Source organism: Geosmithia morbida (genome assembly GCF_012550715.1).
Source record: "Geosmithia morbida isolate 1262 chromosome Unknown scaffold_13, whole genome shotgun sequence".
NCBI lineage: Eukaryota > Fungi > Ascomycota > Sordariomycetes > Hypocreales > Bionectriaceae > Geosmithia > Geosmithia morbida.
The window spans coordinates 531,757-552,971 of NW_023336200.1; the positions used below are offsets into that span (position 1 = coordinate 531,757).

The 21,215-nt window shown below is 56.5% G+C and overlaps 5 protein-coding genes across 5 annotated transcripts; 3 read left to right on the forward strand and 2 right to left on the reverse strand.

The window, feature by feature from the left end:
* Positions 1-679: 679 nt before the first annotated feature.
* On the forward strand, positions 680-1,957 carry GMORB2_2519 (Sulfate transporter family; the record flags this gene model as incomplete). The annotated part of the gene is made up of 1 exon (XM_035464499.1): positions 680-1,957. One exon carries the CDS (start codon positions 680-682, stop codon positions 1,955-1,957), a length of 1,278 nt encoding a protein of 425 aa, XP_035319685.1.
* Positions 1,958-3,281: 1,324 nt separating this feature from the next.
* On the forward strand, positions 3,282-7,199 carry GMORB2_2520 (FH protein; the record flags this gene model as incomplete). The annotated part of the gene is made up of 2 exons (XM_035464500.1): positions 3,282-3,371; positions 3,627-7,199. 2 exons carry the CDS (start codon positions 3,282-3,284, stop codon positions 7,197-7,199), a joined length of 3,663 nt encoding a protein of 1,220 aa, XP_035319686.1.
* Positions 7,200-7,795: 596 nt separating this feature from the next.
* GMORB2_2521 (SAM protein) lies at positions 7,796-10,714 on the reverse strand (the record flags this gene model as incomplete). The annotated part of the gene is made up of 3 exons (XM_035464501.1): positions 7,796-10,338; positions 10,398-10,541; positions 10,648-10,714. 3 exons carry the CDS (start codon positions 10,712-10,714, stop codon positions 7,796-7,798), a joined length of 2,754 nt encoding a protein of 917 aa, XP_035319687.1.
* Positions 10,715-13,344: 2,630 nt separating this feature from the next.
* GMORB2_2522 (MIZ/SP-RING zinc finger) lies at positions 13,345-16,788 on the forward strand (the record flags this gene model as incomplete). The annotated part of the gene is made up of 4 exons (XM_035464502.1): positions 13,345-13,551; positions 13,672-15,051; positions 15,226-16,663; positions 16,778-16,788. 4 exons carry the CDS (start codon positions 13,345-13,347, stop codon positions 16,786-16,788), a joined length of 3,036 nt encoding a protein of 1,011 aa, XP_035319688.1.
* Positions 16,789-17,666: 878 nt separating this feature from the next.
* On the reverse strand, positions 17,667-19,637 carry GMORB2_2523 (uncharacterized protein; the record flags this gene model as incomplete). Its single annotated transcript, XM_035464503.1, has 2 exons — positions 17,667-18,968; positions 19,515-19,637. 2 exons carry the CDS (start codon positions 19,635-19,637, stop codon positions 17,667-17,669), a joined length of 1,425 nt encoding a protein of 474 aa, XP_035319689.1.
* Between the last annotated feature and the right edge of the window lie 1,578 nt (positions 19,638-21,215).

Genomic DNA, 21,215 nt, shown 5'->3' on the forward strand with positions numbered 1-21,215 from the left:
TGTCCTTACTGCTCTGTACACGCTTCTTACACGCTTCTTGTAGCCTTGCTCTACCCCGTCGCTATGGATCAAAAATGAGAACAAACATAGAAGAGTAGAAATAAAAAATCCTAGTCATAACAATGATGATGATGATGATGATGATGATGATACAAAACAAGAAGGAGAAGAAGAAGCGGCTCTCCAGCCTCCAACTTTTCTCTCTCTCCAGGCATCCATGGGCCCAGCGATGTACAGTGCGCCCGCTCAAGGCTCGAAAAGAGGACCCCTCTCTTCCCTGCATCCCAGCTCCATCCCGCACGCATCCTGCACGTACGATACAGAACCCCGAAAGAAAAAGTTGATGCGTGATATTGCTACTGGTAATACTGATAATACGGAGTACCCTCTATACATATCTGTACATTACTACCGAGCTACGTACCGCTCAGTCGTACTTTGCTCTCTTTTATGCCTCCCCCACATGACCCGACCGATAACTCACTCGCTCACTGACACACCATCCGTAGGTTAACCCCGCCCCCCCCCACATCACACGACCATAGCTGCTAAGATCATACTTACAACTCTTTCCCCTTACGCTCGGGATGGCTCAGTCCTTGCCTGGGAGAGGGTTGAAACAATGCCCCGAGGACTACTCTCTCAACTCCGTCGCGTGAACCGCCACAATGCGTCCACGATGCACCGGTCTGCCGTGGCCGAAATCTCGGGCTCCCTAGGCGACCTGGGCACCTTGCTCCCGCTGATGATTGCTCTGGCGGCGCGGGGTTACGTCGACCTGGGCTCCACGCTCGTCTTTTCGGGGCTGTTCAACATGCTCACCGGCGCCGTCTTCGGCATCCCGCTGCCCGTGCAGCCCATGAAGGCCATCGCCTCGGCAGCCATATCCGGCCGCGACGGCCACGACGCCATGTCCCTAGGTGTCGTCGTGGCCGCGGGGCAGTGGGTCGGCCTGGCGGTCCTGGTCCTCAGCGTCACGGGCCTGCTGAGCGTCATCGTCCGCATCGTGCCCATCCCCGTCGTCAAGGGCATCCAGCTGGGCGCGGGGCTGTCGCTAGTCCTGGGTGCCGGGTCGTCGCTCCTGCAGCCGCTGCACTGGACGCGCCCGCTCCTGGACAACCGGTTGTGGGCCGCCCTCGCCTTCGCCGTGCTGGTCGCGACCCAGCGGCTCGCCCGTTTTCCGTACGCCCTCGTCTTCTTCGTCCTGGCCCTCGCGCTCGCCGGCTTCAGGGCCGACTACCTGCCCGCGCTGAACGTGTGGCATCCGCGCTTCACCTCTCCCAGCTGGCTCGGCGGTCCCGCGCTGTCCATGGCAATCGCCCAGCTACCGCTCACGACACTCAACTCCATCGTAGCCGTGTCCCAGCTCTCCGCCGACCTGCTGCCCGACCTCCCCGCGCCATCCGTGACATCCATGGGCCTCAGCGTCGCCCTCATGAACCTCACGGGGACGTGGTTCGGTGCCATGCCCGTGTGCCATGGTGCCGGCGGCCTGGCAGCCCAGTACCGCTTCGGCGCGCGCAGCGGCGCGAGCGTTGTCATCCTGGGCGCCTTCAAGCTCGTGCTCGGCCTCGTCTTTGGAGATGCCCTCGTCGGTCTGCTGCGGTACTATCCCAACGCCTTGCTGGGCATCATGGTCTTTGCCGCTGGGCTGGAACTCGCCAAGGTGGGTAACGATCTGAATAATGGCGCCCCGGACCTCTGGCAGGTCGCTGCCGCCAACCAGGACGGCAACCATGAGCACGTCCTCCTGCGCGAGCATCGACATGTCTCCCACCAGGAGCGCCTGGAGCGCTGGACCGTCATGCTTACTACTGCAGGTGGCATCTTAGCCTTTCGCAACGATGCCGCTGGTTTTCTGGCCGGCATGCTGTGCCATTCTGCGTACATGCTGTCTGATAAATTTTATGGGTGGCGCGCGACGTCATCGTCAGCTGAACAGCGTCCGCTGTTGTGATGAGTAATGAGTGTGACGTATTTGCACGGAACCGAACATTATGTTCGTTTTGCTTTTTTCTTTCTTGAGGACTCTTGTTTCGACTTGATGGTTTGCTTTGTCGTCATGATGAAACGCTGTTTGTATCCATACATGAATCTATCCAACTCTCAACACGGGTCTCAAGCCACATATAGCCTCAACATTCAAATTCAAATCCAACCACACGTTTTCTTTGTAAGAGGACACTGGCAATATGCCCCCTCGGGATAGAATTTCCCGTGATGATGTGGCACCAAAATTACATGACCAAGCAGCCCCTGGCTGCTGCCACACTCACATCCGTAGATAACCTCATAGATAGTTTTCCTTCCTTCCTTTCAATCGAGAAATCAGACGCACACTCATCAACCCAGGACGTGCCAGTAGGCTGAGACCACTGTATACTGTATTCACGTCTACGGGTCATCGTGTGCTGCCGCAAGCAGGAAGCAGAGAGACGCTGGTATAGGGTAGGCTCATTGGAAAACGACCCGCAACTAACAACATGTGGGTACTCGCACCGAAAGAGAGACAGCCACGTGCACGTACGAGAGTGACTGTGGAAAGACAATAGGTTTCCTGCAAAAGGAAGATTCAACCTTTACGGGACAAGAGCAGGCCTCATATTTTTTGGTGGAGCGCTGCAGCTTGGATTTGGGACCGTCAAGTCATTTCGGAGCAAGTGTTTTCTGAAAAATAAGAACGAAACACCGGACATTTAACGATATTCATAGTACATCGTTACATGCCATAATCGTTTTATAGACATATTTGACTGTACTGGCAAGAACGACCAAGGACTAATAAGCACTCCTTGCCATAAAGAGAATAACAGAGAGCGAGAGGACGGGGAGAACATTTAGTGGATCAAGATACACGAATCCAACCAATCAGCATCCCCCAACACCGAATACTGAGCTCGGCATCGCGGGCGCCCGACGAAAGGGAAAGAGGCGAGGAGAGTGAAGCGCCTCTGGAATCGAACTGCAACAGGCTTTTTGCCTCTGCGCATCCAGGAGTCTCCCCCCTCCCCGCCTCCATTCGCAACGCCCTTGGCCTTGATCACGCCCACCCACCGTCCTCTGACGCGTCTAGGGGTCCATCGGCACGGCAAACGAACAAAATCTTCGTTGTTTGGGGTGTCGTCGACTGCGACAAACTTCTGATCTTGTCTCCGAGAGATCGACTGACTCCGCACCTGCCATCAGTCACCATCACCGCCAACCCGCCGCAATTCGAACGAGCTGCCAACGCTCCCCCCTCCCTCCCGATTCCCCACCAACCCTCTCCCTACTTGGCAGCGATGACTTCGTCCAGCGCAGTTGCTGCCAGGGAGAGGCCATCCGACGCCTCCTCTGCCGCTGCCGCTGCTCCTACCATGGATCATCATAGTGTAGACCCGGCTGCCACCGCCGCGGCAAAGAAGGATACCGTCAGCGATACGCCACAGTCTGGAGAAGCGTCAGCAGCATCGGAACCGACAGCAGCATTAGGGACACCGACAGCAGCAACAGAATCAGCAGCGCCTCCACACTCAGAACAAGCTTCCACAGCAGAGAGCCACAAGGAGAATGGCCAACGCTATTTGCCCTCGTTATTCACCACACCCCAGAGCCAGGCCCAGGACCAGTCCTCTTCTCACACACAGACTCAAGAATCTGCATCGGCACCTGCATCGGCACCTGCATCGTCATCAATACCCGAAACCCCTCCTGTTGCCGCCATCGTGGCAACCTCGAGTGACAATAACAACAAGACCGCGTCTGACGGCACCACGAAACAGATCATCGCTGCGCCTTCATCTGAGCAGAACGACGACGAAAAAGTCTGCGCAAAGCCCGAAGACGCTGGAGGTGTAGCCGACGCCTCTGCTCCGCTCGCGTTCCCGCCCGCCGCCGCAGAAACGTCAACATCAGCACCTCCCCCAGCATCCACGCCCACTAGCCTGCAGTCACCGGCTCAGGTCAAGAAGGAGGGTAGCCAGCCGCCCTCTGCTGGCAACATGAATTCTTCTGCGGCTAACTTCGGGGCCGTCAGCCTCGACTATCTCGCCGCCTTTGCCCAGACATGGCGCAACCAACCAGCAAACTACATGTCTTTGATGACACCCGATCCGAAAAATCACCACCGCCCATCCACCGTTACCCCGTCTCAGATGCATGTCGACTCAGCGCCGCCCCCATCTCTTATGACCAACAACGCTACCCTGCCGCCAGGCAACGCCCTGGTTCGCCAGCGCAAGAGGTTCGAGTCGTTTGCGCGCATTAAGTTTGCCGACGGAGATTTCCAGATGAACACGTACAGCGTCATCATCGGACGAGACCGCGCCGCCATCCGACAGGCTCAGCGCGACGAGAAGCGCGCCGAGCTGCACCGCCTCAAGACCGAGGAGAACATGCGCCTGGGTCTCCCGCCACCCGCCCCTCTCAGCCAGGAGCATAAATTTAGCAAGTCGTACATTAGCGAGGAGGGAGGCATGCTGGGACCCGAGTCGAGCGGTGGTGAGGATGAGGATGGCCCTCCCACCAAACGTCAAAAGACCAACTCAGCCGAGTCATCTGCAGCCCCCGAAAAGCAGGACCAGGGCCAGGCAGGCGAGCGAGCACGCCAGTACGTCTCTCACACTCCCGGCGCCGCCGCCGTCGACTGGGAGTCGCTGAGGCCCTCTCCCGACCACGTTGCCTTCATCGGCATCCACTCGCCCGGTCCTGATATCGTCAACAAGTCCAAGGGAATATCGCGCAATCATCTCCAGATCACGTACAACAAGTCGTCGGGTGTCTTCGAGGCAATACCGCTGCACCATAACGGTTTCTTCCACCAAGATGTCCATCGCGGCATCGGCTCTGTTGTCACCCTGCGCAGTGGTGACAGGCTCCAGATAAAGGACATCGATTTTAGCTTCTACATCAACGGCGTCGAGCTTGGCTGCACAGGTGCCGAAGAAGTCTCCAAGGAGAAGAGGATCGGCGGTGGAAATGGGATGAGCTTCGACTTTGAGCCCCGCAGCAATGGCCTGGCTCAGGACACAAGCGAGGAGGGTGAAGACGGTGAGGAAGACGATGACGACGACGATGAGCTCTCGGATGTTGAGGAGCCCGACATTGACATCTCCATGTTGAGTGCCGTATCTCCTCCCATTGCAGGGGCTGCCGGCAAAGATCCTGAAGATAGGAGTATGGAAGATGTCGCCGATGCCGAGATGTCCATGGCGTCCGCCGACGGAACCACACGGACATCTCTCCCACTCAGCAGTCACCATGCCGTGGTCGAGGACGGGAACCTGTCCATGGCCGACGTACCTAGGAAGAGGGGACCCGGGCGGCCACCTAAGAATGGCATCATGTCCAAGAGACAGCAGAGGGAGCTGAAGAAAGCTGAACAGGAGATTGCCAGGCAGCAGGCGGCAGCACAGATACCCCCAGTGGAGCCACCGGCCAAGAGAAAAGTTGGGCGCCCACGAAAGCACCCGTTACCTGAGGGTGGCAGCAGCGGCAGTGGCGGCGGCGGTGGCGGCGGCGGTGGCGGCGGCGGCGATTCGCTGGGCGAAAAGCGCAAGTACAAGCCACGCAAGCCCAAGGGCGAGGAGGACGGCGAAGGCGGTACCGTTATATCGGACCCTGAGCGCCCAGTCAAGGAGAAGAAGGGCAAAGTTGTTCGGCCCAAGTCGCCAGCCCTCGATCTACGCAGGGAGGACTACACGGAGCAGCAGTTGCAGAAGCCCAACAAGAACTACGGGGTGCTCATCGACGAGACGCTTTCGGTGGCGCCCGAAGGGCTCACGCTCAAGCAAATCTACAAACGCATATCCCAAAGGTACCCGTGGTTCTACTTCCACACCGAGACTAAAGGCTGGGAGAGCAGTGTGCGTCATAACCTTATCGGGAACGAGGCCTTCAAGAAGGAGGAGGTGACCAATTTATGGAAGCGCGTTCCGGGAGTCGAGCTCGACGCCGGCAAGAGGCGCAAGGCAACCTCTCCCGACCACAATCTCGTCGCTGCCCAGACCTACGGTGCGCATCACCACCAGCATCCCCACCACCAACATCACCTTGGCTTCACCTACGCTCAACAGCAGATGGCCCACGCCGGCATCCCTCCCCACCAGGCATATCAGCCTGGAGCACCCCACCAGCAGATACCCCAGGGCTTCCAAATGCCCAACTACAACAACAATCTCCAGCAGCAGCAGCAGCAGCAGCAGCAGCAGAAACAACATCCCCTACCTCACCAACAACCACCGCCGCAGAAATTTCCTCCTCCATCCGTCTCTCCCCCTCACGCTGTCGGTCCCACGCCACAGCAGCAGCAGCCGCCGCGACCACAGCATCCCGCCTCCTTCACCAATCCTCAACTCCCTGCACCTGCAAGGCCAAACACCACGCCGTCATACAACTCACCTTTCCCCCAGCAGCAGCGACCGCAGCAGACCGTACGGGCGAGTCCCGCAATCAAGTCGGAAGACGCCAACGCAGTCCGCCAATCCCCCCAGCAAGCTGCCGCACCGCCGCCACAACCCCTGGCGACGGGCTCATCCGCATCTCCTGCACCGCGTCCTGCTGCTCCACCTGCTGCCCCCCCACAGGCACAAACGCCCGCGCCACCCGCAGTAGCGGCCTCATTACCACCGGCCAAACCCACCCCGCCCCTCATCGAGCCCTTCCTCCTCTCGCGCCTCAACAACCTCCGCGTATCTCTAGCCGACGGCCTCAAGCGCGCCAACACCCCCCACGCCCACGATATAGTGTGGTCGGCCATGGACCGCGTGGTGGGCATAAAGAAGGATCCGTCGGGCCTCAACAACAACCTGGAAGACACGTGCTACGGTGGCATGAACAACCTCATCCAGCGCACCGTGTCGCAGATCCGACGCACCCCGACGCCGGACACGACCTCTACCAATGGCGGCTCCGCAGCATCCGCCTCAGCTGCGCAGAAGCCCCTCCTCCTCCGCTCGGAAGTGAGCCGCCACCTGCAGGGTCTGCGGAACCAGTGCGTGGACGCGATAAAGCAGAAGCTTCCCGAGAACGACGCCGTGGCCCTTGTTCACTCAGCCATCATGCGCACCCTCGGCCTGGCCACCGAGTCTCGCCTTGCCAGCCGGTCTGCCACCTTTGATAGCCTCGAGAGGGCCATCATGCGCAACGTCGGACAGGTCATCACCCAGATGGCCCAGCAGCAGCACAATCAGAGTCGGAGGGAGTCGGTACCTGCTCAGTAGTAATTCACATTTAGTGGGAAGTTAGGGTTTAGTTTATATCAAGCCAAGAGATAAATTTCTAGTCAAAAAAGAGAAATTTGTTATGAGACCAAGCATAATTTAGCATGAATCACATCAACACAAGCCCCTTTTTGTTATTTTTCCCCTCATAAATCACTCTTGCACAGGACAGCAGTCTTGGTATCACCAATTTAGAATTAACAGTCAACTATATAATAAGGTAAGAGTTGGGGGGGGGGGCTTTGGTTCAAAATGTATAAAAGAGATGATTGTTTTTGCATGGGATGCAAAAATTCCAAGAAGAGAAGAAGAAACAAGAAAGTGTTGTAAAAAAACACCCTCATCATGATGGTGGTATCCAAAAGACGGCAGTAAAGAGTAGTTGACAAAGTGAAAGAAGAGGAGGGGTTCAGATGAGAAGAAGGTTGAACGAAGAAGAGAAGAAAGGGAGAAGCAAAGAAAGAGAGGCTAAAAAAAAAGTTCAAGGTCATTGTAGAAAAGAAAAGAAGAAGTTTCTACAAGTCGTAAAGGCGTTTCCATGAGCAGAATTCAAGAGTAAAAGTGTCCAGGAAGAATACAGAGACTGTGGGAACAGGCTAGGACTCCTCCGTCTTGTCATCCGGCTTGCCAGTGCCAATGCTGCTGGCAGCTGCGGTAGAGGCAGCGTCCATGCCGTTGAAAAGGCCTAGACCGTCTGGACCGCGGGGTTGGTCGAGAGACGACGAGTCGTCCTCGATGGCTGCCTCCTCGAGGTTCATCAGTGCCGGCGGACGGTGACGCATCTGCTTGGCCTTGGCGAGGGAAATCGTCTTTTGTTGGTACGTTGTCGTGACGGGCTGCGAGTCATCGCGGTCAATCGTCGCCTTCATCAGAGCCGCCATCCACAGACGGCCCTGCTTCAGGTTGGACACCGCAAAGTAGTGCACCGTCGGCTTGGTGAAGTGCACGCCCCGCGACATGCCCGCCTTGGGGGGCATCAGCTTGAAGATGAAGGTCGAATCGTCGCCCTTTTCGAGCTCCTCGTCGTCGCCACCGGTCAGAGACGTCGGCATCGGCTGGTGACCGCCCACCGCACCCGTGATGGACGCGTGGATCCCCGTCAGCTTCTCGTTGTCGGCTGGGAGCACGCGGTGGTACGAAATATCAATCAGGCCCTTCTCCGCGTCATCATCCTCCGAGTAGTAGTACGCCAGACGTCGGCCCCGGAGCACAAAGAAGCGCGGCTTCCACGTCGTCATCAGGTTCGAGCTCTTCTTTCGCATCCAGCCACTGTAGTCGGCTTCCTTCATGGCTTCCTGGGGCGAGATGCTGAGTAGGCCGCGCGTGTAGGCACTCGTCTCCTTCTTTCCCTTCTTGCCCTTGTTGCGGCTGCTGGGCTGAGCACCCGGCCCCATGGCGATCTTGCCCGCCGTTGGCGAGTCTAGCTCGAGGCTGGGGCCGCCCGAGGGGGTGCTGGAACCCGTCGCTGCCGGCGAGGGTAGCGAGTTGTTCTTGGAGTCTATCGAGTTGTTGTGCTTGTTCCTGTCCAGGCCGAGGTTGTCCGAGATGGCCCGGATACCGAAACCGCCCGTCCTGATGGGCTTGTGAACAAGCGACGACAGCCAGTCACCATCCTTGGCAGGAGGCACCGGGCCCTTGGCAGACCCCTGGCTATCAAGCCTGGTGACGGTGGGCGGAGTGTCCTTGGCCGGCGGAATGGGGCGGACCGACTCAGTCGTGTTGGTCGATGCTGTCCTCCGGTGGGGCATTGCCTGGGCGCCGTAGTACTTTTGTTGTGCAGGGCTGGGCAGAGAGCTATCGCGATAAGACTCGACGCTCCCGAACCGAGAGTGCCTCGATAGGGCTGTGGCGCTCCGGACTCTCTGCTCCTCCGCGTAGCTGGACTTCCTCGACTCTGCGGTAGCACTGTCACGCTTACGTAGTAGGTTGCGCGACCGCCCTTCTACCTCAGTTCCAGAAAAGTAGCCACGGTCCATATCCACGGCCGAGTCCTGGAGATCGGGCTCGGAGTTACCTTCGGCGAGGCGCTGCGCGGGTGCAGCACTACCAAGGGTCCAATTGCGGTCGAACGAGGACTGCTTCTTATGGGTGGCGCCTGTAACAGAATTCCCGCCATTGACTGAGTACCTTGGGGTGCCAGGGTTGCTGGTTTGATAGTCGGTCGATGAGTGGCGTCGCGAGTGGTGAAGGTTCCTGACAGATGCCGCAGAGGGACGCCTTCGGTGGTCGTTTTGCGTGGGACTCCCCTGTGAAGAGAGAGGTGCCATGATGGGAGGGGTGTAGGTGGCTGAGAGTCGGTGAGTCCTGGCAGAAGTGTGGGGGGTAGAGGGCGATGTGGTCATAGTACTGGTTCTGACCCTACCTCGCGCACCCCCCTCCTCGGACGCGATGTCACTGCCGTACGTCTGTGTCGCAGGACGCGAGGTCGGCATATCATCGGAAACCTCGTCTTGAAGGGCCTTGATCTTGTGCCAAGTCTTGAGACGTCGGCCGACCGATCCCAAGTCAAAGGCCTTGATGAACAGGGATCCCTGATCCATGGTCAGCAGCACCTCACCCGATATCTCCTGGTCTCTGAACACCTCGCAATGTTGCTTCTCCACGCCTGATGTGAATAAGAACTCAGCTACGTCGTCTGCTGTCCAGGACTCAACCTCTTCACGTGTATGGGTGGCATCCTCCTCCTCGTCAGTCTCCTCGCCCTGGATGTACGACACGCGGTGGTGTAACGAGGCGCTGTATTCACTCCCGGAATCGGCGCCCTGCGATCGGAGTCCACTGTTACTGGCTGGAGAGCGTAGATTGGTAATGTGTTCGTTGATGACGTTGAGGGTGTCATTCAAGACTTGACTATCCTGCCCAGTCCCTGCATCGGAGGGGCTCCTCAAAGAAGTCGACGCAGGGTCTTCAGCTGTCAAGACGGGATCGGGGTTGGGCTCGGTCTTGGCCGCCTGGAGAGGGAAGGTGACAGGGCCATCGGCGATTGTCGGAGATGCGGTTACGGTGCTGGAAAGGCCATCAGCAGCGACATCGGGCTTTTCCTGCGAGCTCTCGGCCAGAGGCGCGAGAGGTGTCGGGATGGCGGTTGTGGAAGGGGTTGTGGCTGTGGGCGGGACATTGGGCGCAGATCGTGTGTATACTGAACAAGAGGGTCAGCAAACTAATGAGAAGCCATACAGAAATGATGCAAATGCGAACCTTCGGGGAAAAGTCCGGTATTCCCGTTGCTGAGGTGTTTTCCCAGAAACCATCCATCGCCGAATTCATCGTCGCGCTCAATCAGCTCGACGCGATCGCCTTTTGTCAGGGTTAGCTCGTCGGAGCTACGGGCCAGGAAGTCGTCTGCAGCGTGTGGATATGGTCAGCGCCAAAGAAGTAGAGGGTATGGTCACGGATATTGCTCTGTGACGGAGTGAAAACAACGATGTCGGTAAAGCAGGGAACTCACGTATCACCATCAAGACCTCGCCAATCTCGGGCTTCCCCGCAGTCCCGCTGGGCATCTTGGTGGCCATTGTGAGCAGGTGGCGGCTGCAGAGTGGACGGCAACCTTGTTCCGGGGGCGCAGACGCGATAGTTTTTGACACCGACTATGGGTGTGACTGATATTGACTGTAGAAGGCGCGGTAGCCGATCGTGGGGTAGAATCGAACCAGAGATTGTCGCCTCGGCGGTCGGGCTGGGCTCTCTGTGTCCACTCAGTCGGAGAAGAGTCACTGAGTAGAGTCGAGAGACGCCATCGGCCGGGAGCGGCAGTGGCAAGGAATGCTTAATGTCGTGAATTATGGAGACGAGGTGAAGATGATTGACGTCAAACCTGCGTGCGCGTGTCCGTGCGTGTGCGAAAGTGTGTGTGGGAGTGTGTTGGCAGAGTTCTCTGGGTGCGCCAAGGTTCCTGGGCTGTCGTGGGTTTTGACCAGGTAGAAAGCGTAGCGCGATTGAGGAGCCGCGAAGAGAAAGAGAGGGGGGGCCAAAGACCGAAAGGTTGATGACGGCTAGCGTCTGAGTGGCCGATGACTTATTGGGTGTCCAAAAAATTGGATACTAATGCGTGCAGCGCGCACACACAAAGCCGACAAAGGACGGACAACGAAAATGACGACGACAGCAATAACAACTGTCAGTAACACAAGACCTGCTGAGACACCACCATGTGCCGCAACGAGTTGGGGAGATTGTTACTAAAGCAGAGGCTGAGATGGATCAGGGAGAAACAAAGGTTGGCAATGACGACGTAATTGAGACTGGTAAATGAGACTGGATCAGATGGCTTGTTGGATTGGGTTGACTTCTGCCGGTAGATACCGATACGACACAAGAAAAAAAAAAGCCCGGCGTCGTACTGTACTCGTACTGAGTCGAGGATAGTGAAGGATTGGAAAGAAAGAGAAGAGCTCCTGAGTACTGCCAAGTAAGGGTCGAATGAGCTTTTCGGATGGCGCGTGGATCCCTGTGGACGCAGGTGTACGTACTAATGCTGAGATATATCGCACCGTGGAAGCCGTAATCCGTGGTTGCAATAAGTGCATGTAGGGAACAATTGAGGCGGATCACTGCATCACTGGGGGGGGGGGGGGGGGGGGCAGGATCACTCCACTCCACGTGCTGGGACTCTTGAATGTTGGGGGGAGAGAGAGCGGAGAAGTTGTGATATCTCGTAAATGAGTCGTGTATGTATGAGTGCGGTTGCTGAGATGAAGGTGATAATAGAAATGCTGCCAATGGAAGATGGTGGTAATACAGTTCAAGGGCCATGAAAGGTGAAGGGGGAAAAGCGAGTCATGCAAGCGATACTACGTCGTAGTGTTTTGGGGTAGGTCGGGAAGGCGCAGACCTCTTATTTCCCATCGTACTTGCCTTCTGGCTCTGGCTCTCTGGCTCTCTCTGGCACCCTGACTCTCTGGTCTCCAAATCCACCCACTACTAATGTAGGTTTCCAATCTCGAATAATAGTTAATGTGGCGTACCCTGTATATCAATCCGTAATACTAATGTACCGTGAAAGCGGGAGCAAAGGTACGACGAGTACGAGTAATAACAATAATAATATTGATGCTCTAAGATAATTAACAGCACAGCTATACCTCCCCTACGTAGGGGCGCCATGCACGAGAAAGCTTGGAGAGGGAAGAGCGACAGGAAACTGACCCACGCGTACCTGCTTCAACTCCTTGACGCCGCAATAAGAAACAGTAATAATTAATATAGCTTAGCTATATTATCAACTCGTGGTAGCGAATTGCTACTATTTCGGAATCTACCCTGTACTGAAATGTTACACGCAGCTGCCCAGATCCCAAGAACGGCTCAACCATTTGTCAGATGCAGGCACTGATAGAGAGTAATGCAGTGCTGAGTTTAGCACCGTGTTGAAGCCCGTTGGGACGACCTCGTAGCTATCCCATGATCACGCTCGTGCCATTGCCAAGGTCAAACACAACCATTATTCGGACAGTGGACTTGGTACTACAAATAGCTAGTAGTAGTAGCAGTAGTAGCAGTAGTAGTTAGCGGTTGGCCGTATGAAGTAATCTCTTGTTGGTATTAATAATACCCGTAGGACACGTCGATAGACACGGACCAACAAACCATCGCGGAACGTTCCGCTCGTTGGTAGTTCTGAATGCAACTACCAACAAGTGACGGCCATTGTTTGATCTGACCTCCTTCCCTCCAAGACTGAAGGCTGATGAGGGTCAGCGGCAGTCGCGTCAACGTCTTCAACTGCTTCCATCTTATCCGACCGAACACGCCTTGTTACCGATGATCCCCACTACTCGACCGTTTCCTCCTCGACAAGCCGTCCGGATCAGCATAATTCGCCCCGCGCAAGCCACGCCAGGTCTGCGACGGGAGCCCACAGGCAAACCGCCATCGTCTTCGACCGCGTTGCTCCTCGTCTTGAGCCTCCTCGCCTAACCCTTTGGCTCCCTTGGACGTTGCGGTCGCTCATAGCCACCGGATCTTCGCACCAAGTAACGGCATATAATGGTTTGGCGGTGAACCGGGGGAGGAGATGGTATGCATCCGACCTCTGCCCCTCCAACTCGGTTTACGCACGCCCTGAACGTTCAGCAGCAAGCAGCATCTGACGCGACGCTAAAAAATCTATGATGATGGTAGGCAATGGTATCTTCACGACAGAATGGCAACGCCTGCAATGTTACCACCCACCGCTAAACTCAACGTATCCGCGCCGAACCCTAGCGACAGTGCCCGAATCGCCGCCTCCAACGAGACTGCCAACGCCTTCCTTGGCATCCGCAAACCAAGAGCCCGGTCGGCCATCGGTGACAAAATCATCGGCAACAAGGATGCCGCTCCCGGAGTCGCGGGCTCGGGCGTGCGCGCTGTACCGACCTCTCAACCATCTGAACCACATCTGACGAACCATCCAAGGTCCGCACTGAACAGGCGTCACCATCTGCACCGTGAGGGGACCAGCGCTGATCGTCTCCACAGCCACGGACAGGTCCTTCCCTCTCCCACACTTACCAACGAACGGAGTCCTTCTGCAGCAGTAGCGCACACGAGCCCGAATAGTTTCACCTTTGAGCTGCAGCCTGGTGGCGTCCGCGACCCTAATCGTCAACCCATGCCCGGCGCAGCCGGTTCTAACCCGGCAACATCGCGTGGTGCTTCATCGGACCCCAGCCCGCTCATGCCGCCCACGACGCGTTCAGACCAGCTGCATGCATCCGCTACAGGAGCAGTTGCTTCATCGCCTCAGGTGTCTTCCCATGCGATTCCACAAAGGGCCATCGCCGTCATTGGAGCTCTAGAATCAGCCGGCCCCACAAATAGTATAGTACCGTCCGCATCACCTGGTATAACGACCTTGTCCTCGGCCACCCGGAAGCGGAGCAGAAGTGACAACGATCACCAGGAGATTGGGCTTCAAAACCCGAAGCGCAGCCTTGTGGACGCTGCTGTACCAGACAGAGCCCGCCGACTCTCAAGAAGGTCATTCACGGGCAGCCTCTACGTGCAGCTCGAGCAGCATATAGCCCAGTTCGGGGGCCTCAACGGACTACGCGGGGAACTCGAGAGGCCGCGATACTCCAACCTGTTGGTGGCATGCAGCCGAGATGACTTTTTCTACATCGTCACACACCAGCTGTACTGCCTCTGGTCTCTAGACAGACATACCGTCCACGAGGCCCTAGGGTCTATGAAACCGCAATTGGTGGACAAGGCATTTGACCACCTTTCTAAAATACTCAGGTCAAACCATGACATGGTCCAATCTCATTTGATGTGGCTCGCTCGCTTCCCCTCGCTCTCGGAACCAAGCACCCAGTCGGCTTACAACACGACTGCCGAGCAGGTGGCGAAGTTCCTAGAAAACTTGGGCAACAGGTGGACGGAGATGTTGGACCATGCAGTCAAGAGAGGTTACCCGATCACCGTGGGCGATATGATCCATATTCTAGGCTGTCTGTCGCCTGTCATGCGAGTAACCTTATTCACGGTATCTCGTAGGTATATGGGCGTGTCTGACAACTCGTCCAGACCTCTCCAAGGCCTCTTCAATGACGAGGAATGCTTTGAGCTGCACGCGGAAGACGGGCAGTTGGGAAAACCCAATGCAGTACGGGGAAAGTTCATCGTCGCTTACAGGCAGCTCATCGCCCAGTATCGCCAGACACACCATCGTGATATCACCATTGCTACCCAATCGCCCCGTCAGCAGCTGTACCATCAACTACCCAGCCAAGGCTTTGCCTCGAGTGGAAGTAATCCCCGAATCCCGTCCAACCAGGGCGACGTTGCGCAGGCCCTGGCCATGGTGGACCAGCAACACAGGGCACAGGATCCCGCGCAGCGCCAATACGTTCCGCAGCCTGCCCATGTTAGCCCTGTCCAGGGCATGCACCTGCAGGAGCAGCATCGCATCTTGCACGCGATGCCTCCACAGAGACAGCACCATATACTGCCCTCACTTCAGCAGCAGCCCCATGCATCTTGCATACTTCAAGACCAAAGCTCACAGCCTGGCCCCCACTTGACCACAGGACCTGGCCAGGTCACTCCTTACCAGATGTACCATGCCCAGTTTGGCGCGGCTGGCCATGCACCACAGCCGCAGCCCGAAAACCGTGGAGGGAACTTCCCTACGATGAGTCCTATGGGCTTCATGGCTCCTACGGCAGTAGCTCATCCGGGGGGGTCTCAAGGGCAGCAGGGGCAGCCATCACCGGGCGTCCATGCCGCTCCTTCGCCGGCGGACAGCCGGCGTACATCTGGCCGTGGTGCTACGGTGTCACTTGGACAAACGCACCGCTCCCTGTCAAGTAGCGGTGGCGGTGGACAGCGTCAGAGGGCGGCCCCCATCGGGGTGATACCGCAGTGCGAGTATCCCGCGGGCCCGTTCGACTGGACCTCAATTCGTATCGGCGCCCACCTGACTAGGTTGCGCAGCCCACAGAGGGTGCCGGACGAGACGGCATTTGGGCGCTACTACCAGTACGTCGCGGCGTTCGCTGTTGAGCCGACGCGCATGTACCCGGAGATCGGACTGAAGACGCTCCGGTTCTCGCTGACGGCCGAAGACGCGGCGCGGCTTCCTGGCAAGGACACGGGGTTGAGCGGGCTGCCGGTGCGGTCGTACTTTGAAGGCTGCACACGCTACCGTCTGCGCTGCTGCACAATGTCCGGGGTTGCGCCTACGACAGATGCCGCTAGCCAGGATAACGCGGACGTGGTCCCGGAGTCCGTCTGGGCCGTGAAGAAGATGCACTGGCCCGGCGAGATATACGCCTTTGTCAACGATGTGGTCCTCGAGACAGCGCACAAACAGCACTTTCACCACGACATGCCGACGGAGTTGACCGACTATGTCGTCGCGGGGGAGAATGTGGTGCAACTCAGCATCCCGGCAACGCCGCCCAACCAGCTCGAAGTCGGAATGGCATTCTTCATAGCTGTCGAGAAGATCACGACAGCCAGACACGACGCACTCATGGCGCAGGTGGGGCACAACCCACACGTGCCGGAGGAGTCGACTCGCACCGAGATCATCAAGCGAGCAGCTCTCCTGGGCGCATCGGTCGCCAACGACGACGACCTCATCATCGAGGACAAGAGCCTCCACATAGGCGTGACCGACCCTTTCAGCTCCGTGCTCTTCGATGTGCCCGTTCGCGGCGCCTCGTGCAAGCACCTGGAATGCTTCGACCTATCCAACTGGCTGATGACGCGCACGTCCAAGCCAACGGATAAGTCGTCCCAGGAACCCTGCACGGTCGACTCGTGGCTGTGTCCCATTTGTGGGGGGGACGCGCGACCCCCCTCTCTACGGATAGACGACTTCTTCGCCGGTGTGCGGCGGGCCCTTGTCGAGAGCGGCAGATCAGGTGCCCGGACCAGACGGATCCGCGCCGCCCCGGACGGCACATGGACCGCTATGATTGAACCAGAAGACGAAGAAGACGAAGAAGACGGAGGATCGGATGGGGAAGACGGTACGACGGCTGGTCGCGCTAAGAAAGTGGTGGCGGTGGCGGCAGCAGCAGCAGCAGCAGCTCCGCGCGCTTCCCCATCTGATAGGCCTCCACGCGAGGTGATAGAAATACCAGACGACGACTGACACCATATTACCGCGCCCCCCTCGGCCCCGGGGTCCTTCCCTTAAGAGGGTATTTCTTCTTAAATAGGCAAAGTGCCACATCCGATGTATGTATACCCTACTGTTTGTGGGTGGTGGGGTGGGGGACACGGCAGACCAAAGTCCCACGGGGGGATCGGCGTATACCCCGTCTTTTCTTCCCGTCATTCTTCCCGACATGTTTGTTTTTCTTTTCCCTTGCTTCCAAGAGTCGTCTTCTTCGTTCATTGTCATTTCCAAAATCCCGACGGAGCGACGGACGGAATTTCTTTCTTATCTGAGCATGCATCGCCTTTTCCCCTTCCCAGGAATTTTTAAAGGAACCACGAGACAATCGAGGAAAGGGTATTAGTCGTGTTTTAGAGTGATTCAGTACTCTGTTATGTCTGTCTTTCTTTGCTCAAATATAAAAAAGGGGACTGCCAAGAAGCCAATACTACTTACCAGTAGTGTACCGTGAAAGTGTGTGCACGTTGTCGTGTTTCCTCTTTTGGGCCCGTGTATCTGGTCTCAACGGGATGGGCTCCGCACGAGTTCGCGGAAACGAGTATGTAAGACAATGGGAAAAAAAGCAAGAGACACAAATAGTAGTTCAATATTAAGTAGAATTGGACATCAGAGAGCAAAAAAAAAAAGACGCGGGCGAATTCACACAGCCATCCTGGACTCCCACTTTGTTGGAACCAAACAGAAACGATCACTGAGGGCTTTATTTTTTTCTTTTCCCCCTTTGTTGCGTGTGCGTATTGCACAGTGTGCATCTAAACAAAAACAGATGACACATCATAAAAATAAAAATGAACGATAAGGGGAAGATGCCAGTGAGAAAAGATGGTTGAAATATTAAAAAAAAAGCGGTCTCATGCCGTAGAGGCAGCGCTGACTGTGGGAGAACTATTACTCGTGAAATTTATACTACATGTATCACCACCCGAGATGCCGCCTGCCCGGCGGGCGACGCATGTCCTGGCCGCGGCCTGAATGTAGTCGTCGATGTAAGGGCATGCGCACTCGCCGTGCTCGAGAATCATGTTCTGGAGGTGCACCTTCTCGTGGCGGAGGCGGGTGGCCTCCTCTCTCAGCTCCTGATGTCTCGAGCGGGCCGTGGCCTCAGCCTCCTTGAGACGCTCGACGCTGTGACGCTTGCGGGTGCGGAACTTGTGCGCTGCCTGGCGGTTGCTGCTCTTGGGATCGTGGCCATGATCGTTGTTACACTGCGTGCTCCTCTTCCTGCCGGCCGGCGTCACGTATTCGGATGCGGCTGGCATCCTGCTAGTCGAAATGCCGTTTCTGTCTTGCCGTGAAGACGACTCAGACGATTCCATTCTCTGGCTCTTCTTCGGCGCGTCCCGGCGGCGTGAGGAAGAGGGCGAGGAGGGGCGTGATCTTGTTGTTTCTGTGTCTGTAGCCGTCTCCGCCATCATCCCCGATACCGCCTTCTTGTTGACGTTTCCCTTGGTGTTCCCGCCACCCGATCTGGCTGGAGCGGGACGGCTCGGTGCTGCAGGTGCCTGCTCAGGTTTCGGTGCTGGTATTGGAGCTAACATCGACATCGGAGCACTTTCCGGTACGGCAGGGCGCGCCGCTTGTACCAGAAGCGCATCATCGCCAGAGGAGCTGGGAGGGTGGTGGATATGCACGGGGACGGTTTGCTGGCGGGCCAGACGGCTCGCAGACGAGATGCTGCTGTCGGAATAGGTGTGGACTAACGGCGGCGGGCGAACGGGGCCGTCTGGTGCTGGTGCCGGAGGCATCGCCCCCGGGGTGACGCATCCATGGCCATGGCCATGGCTCCCGGTGCTGTAAGCCGGAGTTGGAGGCGTGTACTGGTGTGGCGGAGGTGGATTGAAGGACGCGTAGTACGGGTATCCCATCAGCTCGGGAGCGAACATGAAGGCAGAGGCCATGACACAGTCGTCGAGGCTGCCGGAGATGGGAGGCCCGTGGAAGTACGGGTAGAGGTATTGCGTGGAGTCCATGGTCTCCGGTGGCACCTGGGCAAGGGCATCCTGTCGAAGCTGGTGCTGATGTTGAAAGGAGGATACGGAAGAATTGTCCATGACGAAGGCCCAGATCTTTGTCAACCGTGCATTGTCGTCGAAGAGGATGAGGCTGGTGGGCTCTGGTTTAAAATAACCAGAGAAAGTGAGGACGGCAGGAGGCTGATTATTCAGAGAGTGAATCAGGCGGGATGGGACAGGACGTTTCTTTCTTCCTTTCTTTTTTTTCGTCTGTAGTTCTTCCCGTGTCTGTGTCTCTGAGCGGTGTGTACGTGGGTATGTGGCATTAGTGGTAGTAGTGATACATGTATGGTGCGCGTTCGATCGGGCATACAGAGAAGGAAGAGGGCGTGAATCAGAGGGTGTAAAGGGAGATATGGGTGAAGATAAAGGGACGGCACATGGCATAAAGGAAGGACAGGTTGAGCATTAGCATATACTACTAGCAGAGCAGGACGAGAGGTACAAGTATGTGTACTAGGTCACTACTGGGGTAAGGCAACAGTAACCTATGTGGATGGCATTGGTTGGTCGTATCTGCATACATGGATGCATGCTGATCTCACAGACTCCGGGTCCCTCCCCTCCAGGATCCGGTAACCATATGGATGCGTTTGGAAACAGGCAGGCGATAATCAGAAAGAGAGAGAAAGGCATGGAGAGAGAGAATACGATGCTATGGGCCCATATTGTAAGACAGGGGTTCACCAAACGCCTGTGCAATTGAGTGCGTCCGGAGCCGGCTCCTGTCGCTGGGGAACATGAATCATCTACTGTGATTGCACCAATGGATAAAGCGGGAACGGTCAAGAAAAGGACCAATCCATGCATGCTGTGATGTATTCGCGGTTTTATCGGGGGGTTAGCAGAGTCTCTCATGGGTCTCGCTAAAGGACGATCGACAGCACGGTTCCTTTCCTTTCCCAGAGGACGAAACACAACGGACGGACAGGCTCGGAGTACACGCAGCACACGGGCATTGGGCAATGCATGTGGCGCATTCCACCATGCGCGGTTACTCTTTCGGTGGGAATGGCGGGGGGGAGGGGGACCCGATATCTAGAAGAGAGACGGAGAGGGGCACTGAAGATAGGCAACTCGAGGTCGACGACGACGACCGCACGGGGAGGCAGACCGTTTACTTCCGGCCTGTCAATTGACCGAGACAAGAACAGGGCAAGACCGTACGGAACTGGTTACGGCGTAGTTGGATATGGAGAAAGCATGTCTGACCCAGTTGGGAAAGTCGAAGTATTGGGACAATAGCCATGTCGAGACATCGGCAATGCCTGTCTCGTCAAAAAGGCCACAGTCAACGACGGCAAGGGAGAAGTGGGAGGGGGGGGGGGTATGGATGTGTGTGTGTGTGTGTGGTCGTGATGGAGGTGAGGGGCCCAGAAACTGATATGCCCATGATTGGATCCGGATGTAGCTCCAGTCGTTCCCGCGTACCGGTCTGTACATGAGCGACGGCCAATTATGGACAGGTTTGTGACGTATCGAGGGATTAGGTTGTACGGTACACTCAAGACATCCTGATATACGTGCATGTTTCGCGGTGCACCAGGCGAAGCTAGTGCTAGAAAGCATCGAACATCGACAACATCGATAGCATTCTCTTCTCTAGGTACCCACGTCGTTACGGCCTCGTTGGCTCTATGCAGCAAGCAAGTACTACACATATGCTATCCGGATAGAATGGAAAGGTGTCCCGATCACGTAGAGGGTTCGGGCGAAACCGTGGTGGGCTTTGCCGTTGCATTGGTCGGCGGAAGGGAACAGAGAGACAGAGAGACAGAGAGGGAGTGAGGGTGAGAGTGAGAGCGAGAGCGAGAGTGAGGGCGAGAGTGAGAAGGAGAGACGGAAAATGAAATCCAACACTTCCTAGGGTCCTCTACCCAATCTCGTAATTCGTAATCAAATCTAGACTATTGCTCGGTCCGCAGCATAATGGACAAAAGAGCAGGACAGATACAAGGTAATCTACACGTACAAGTACGTCATGTATAGCCTATAGGCTAAATCAACTAGTAGCGGGTTTGGCATGGGGATAAAACAGCCTGGAGACATACCAAATCGTAGCTCGAAAGTTTTGCTCCGAGATGACCGGCTTATGTAAGGTAAGAACATGCTCCGTACGCCGCACGGCGCACGCCGTACACCGGTGGCTCGGTATCCATTATTACCCACAGCTTGCATCTGAATTGTGGCGCAACTTGCAAGGGACAGGGGTTACTGCTCGTACACGGCACGAGTATTATTATTATGCTAACACTTATTATCACTGCTCGTACACGTATCCGTACTGCGAAGAGATTGACCAGTCACATACGGTTTTGCTATTGACAGATGGGATAATGTACATCATGCAATACTAATAAGTTGACACATATATCGACGGATCACCCC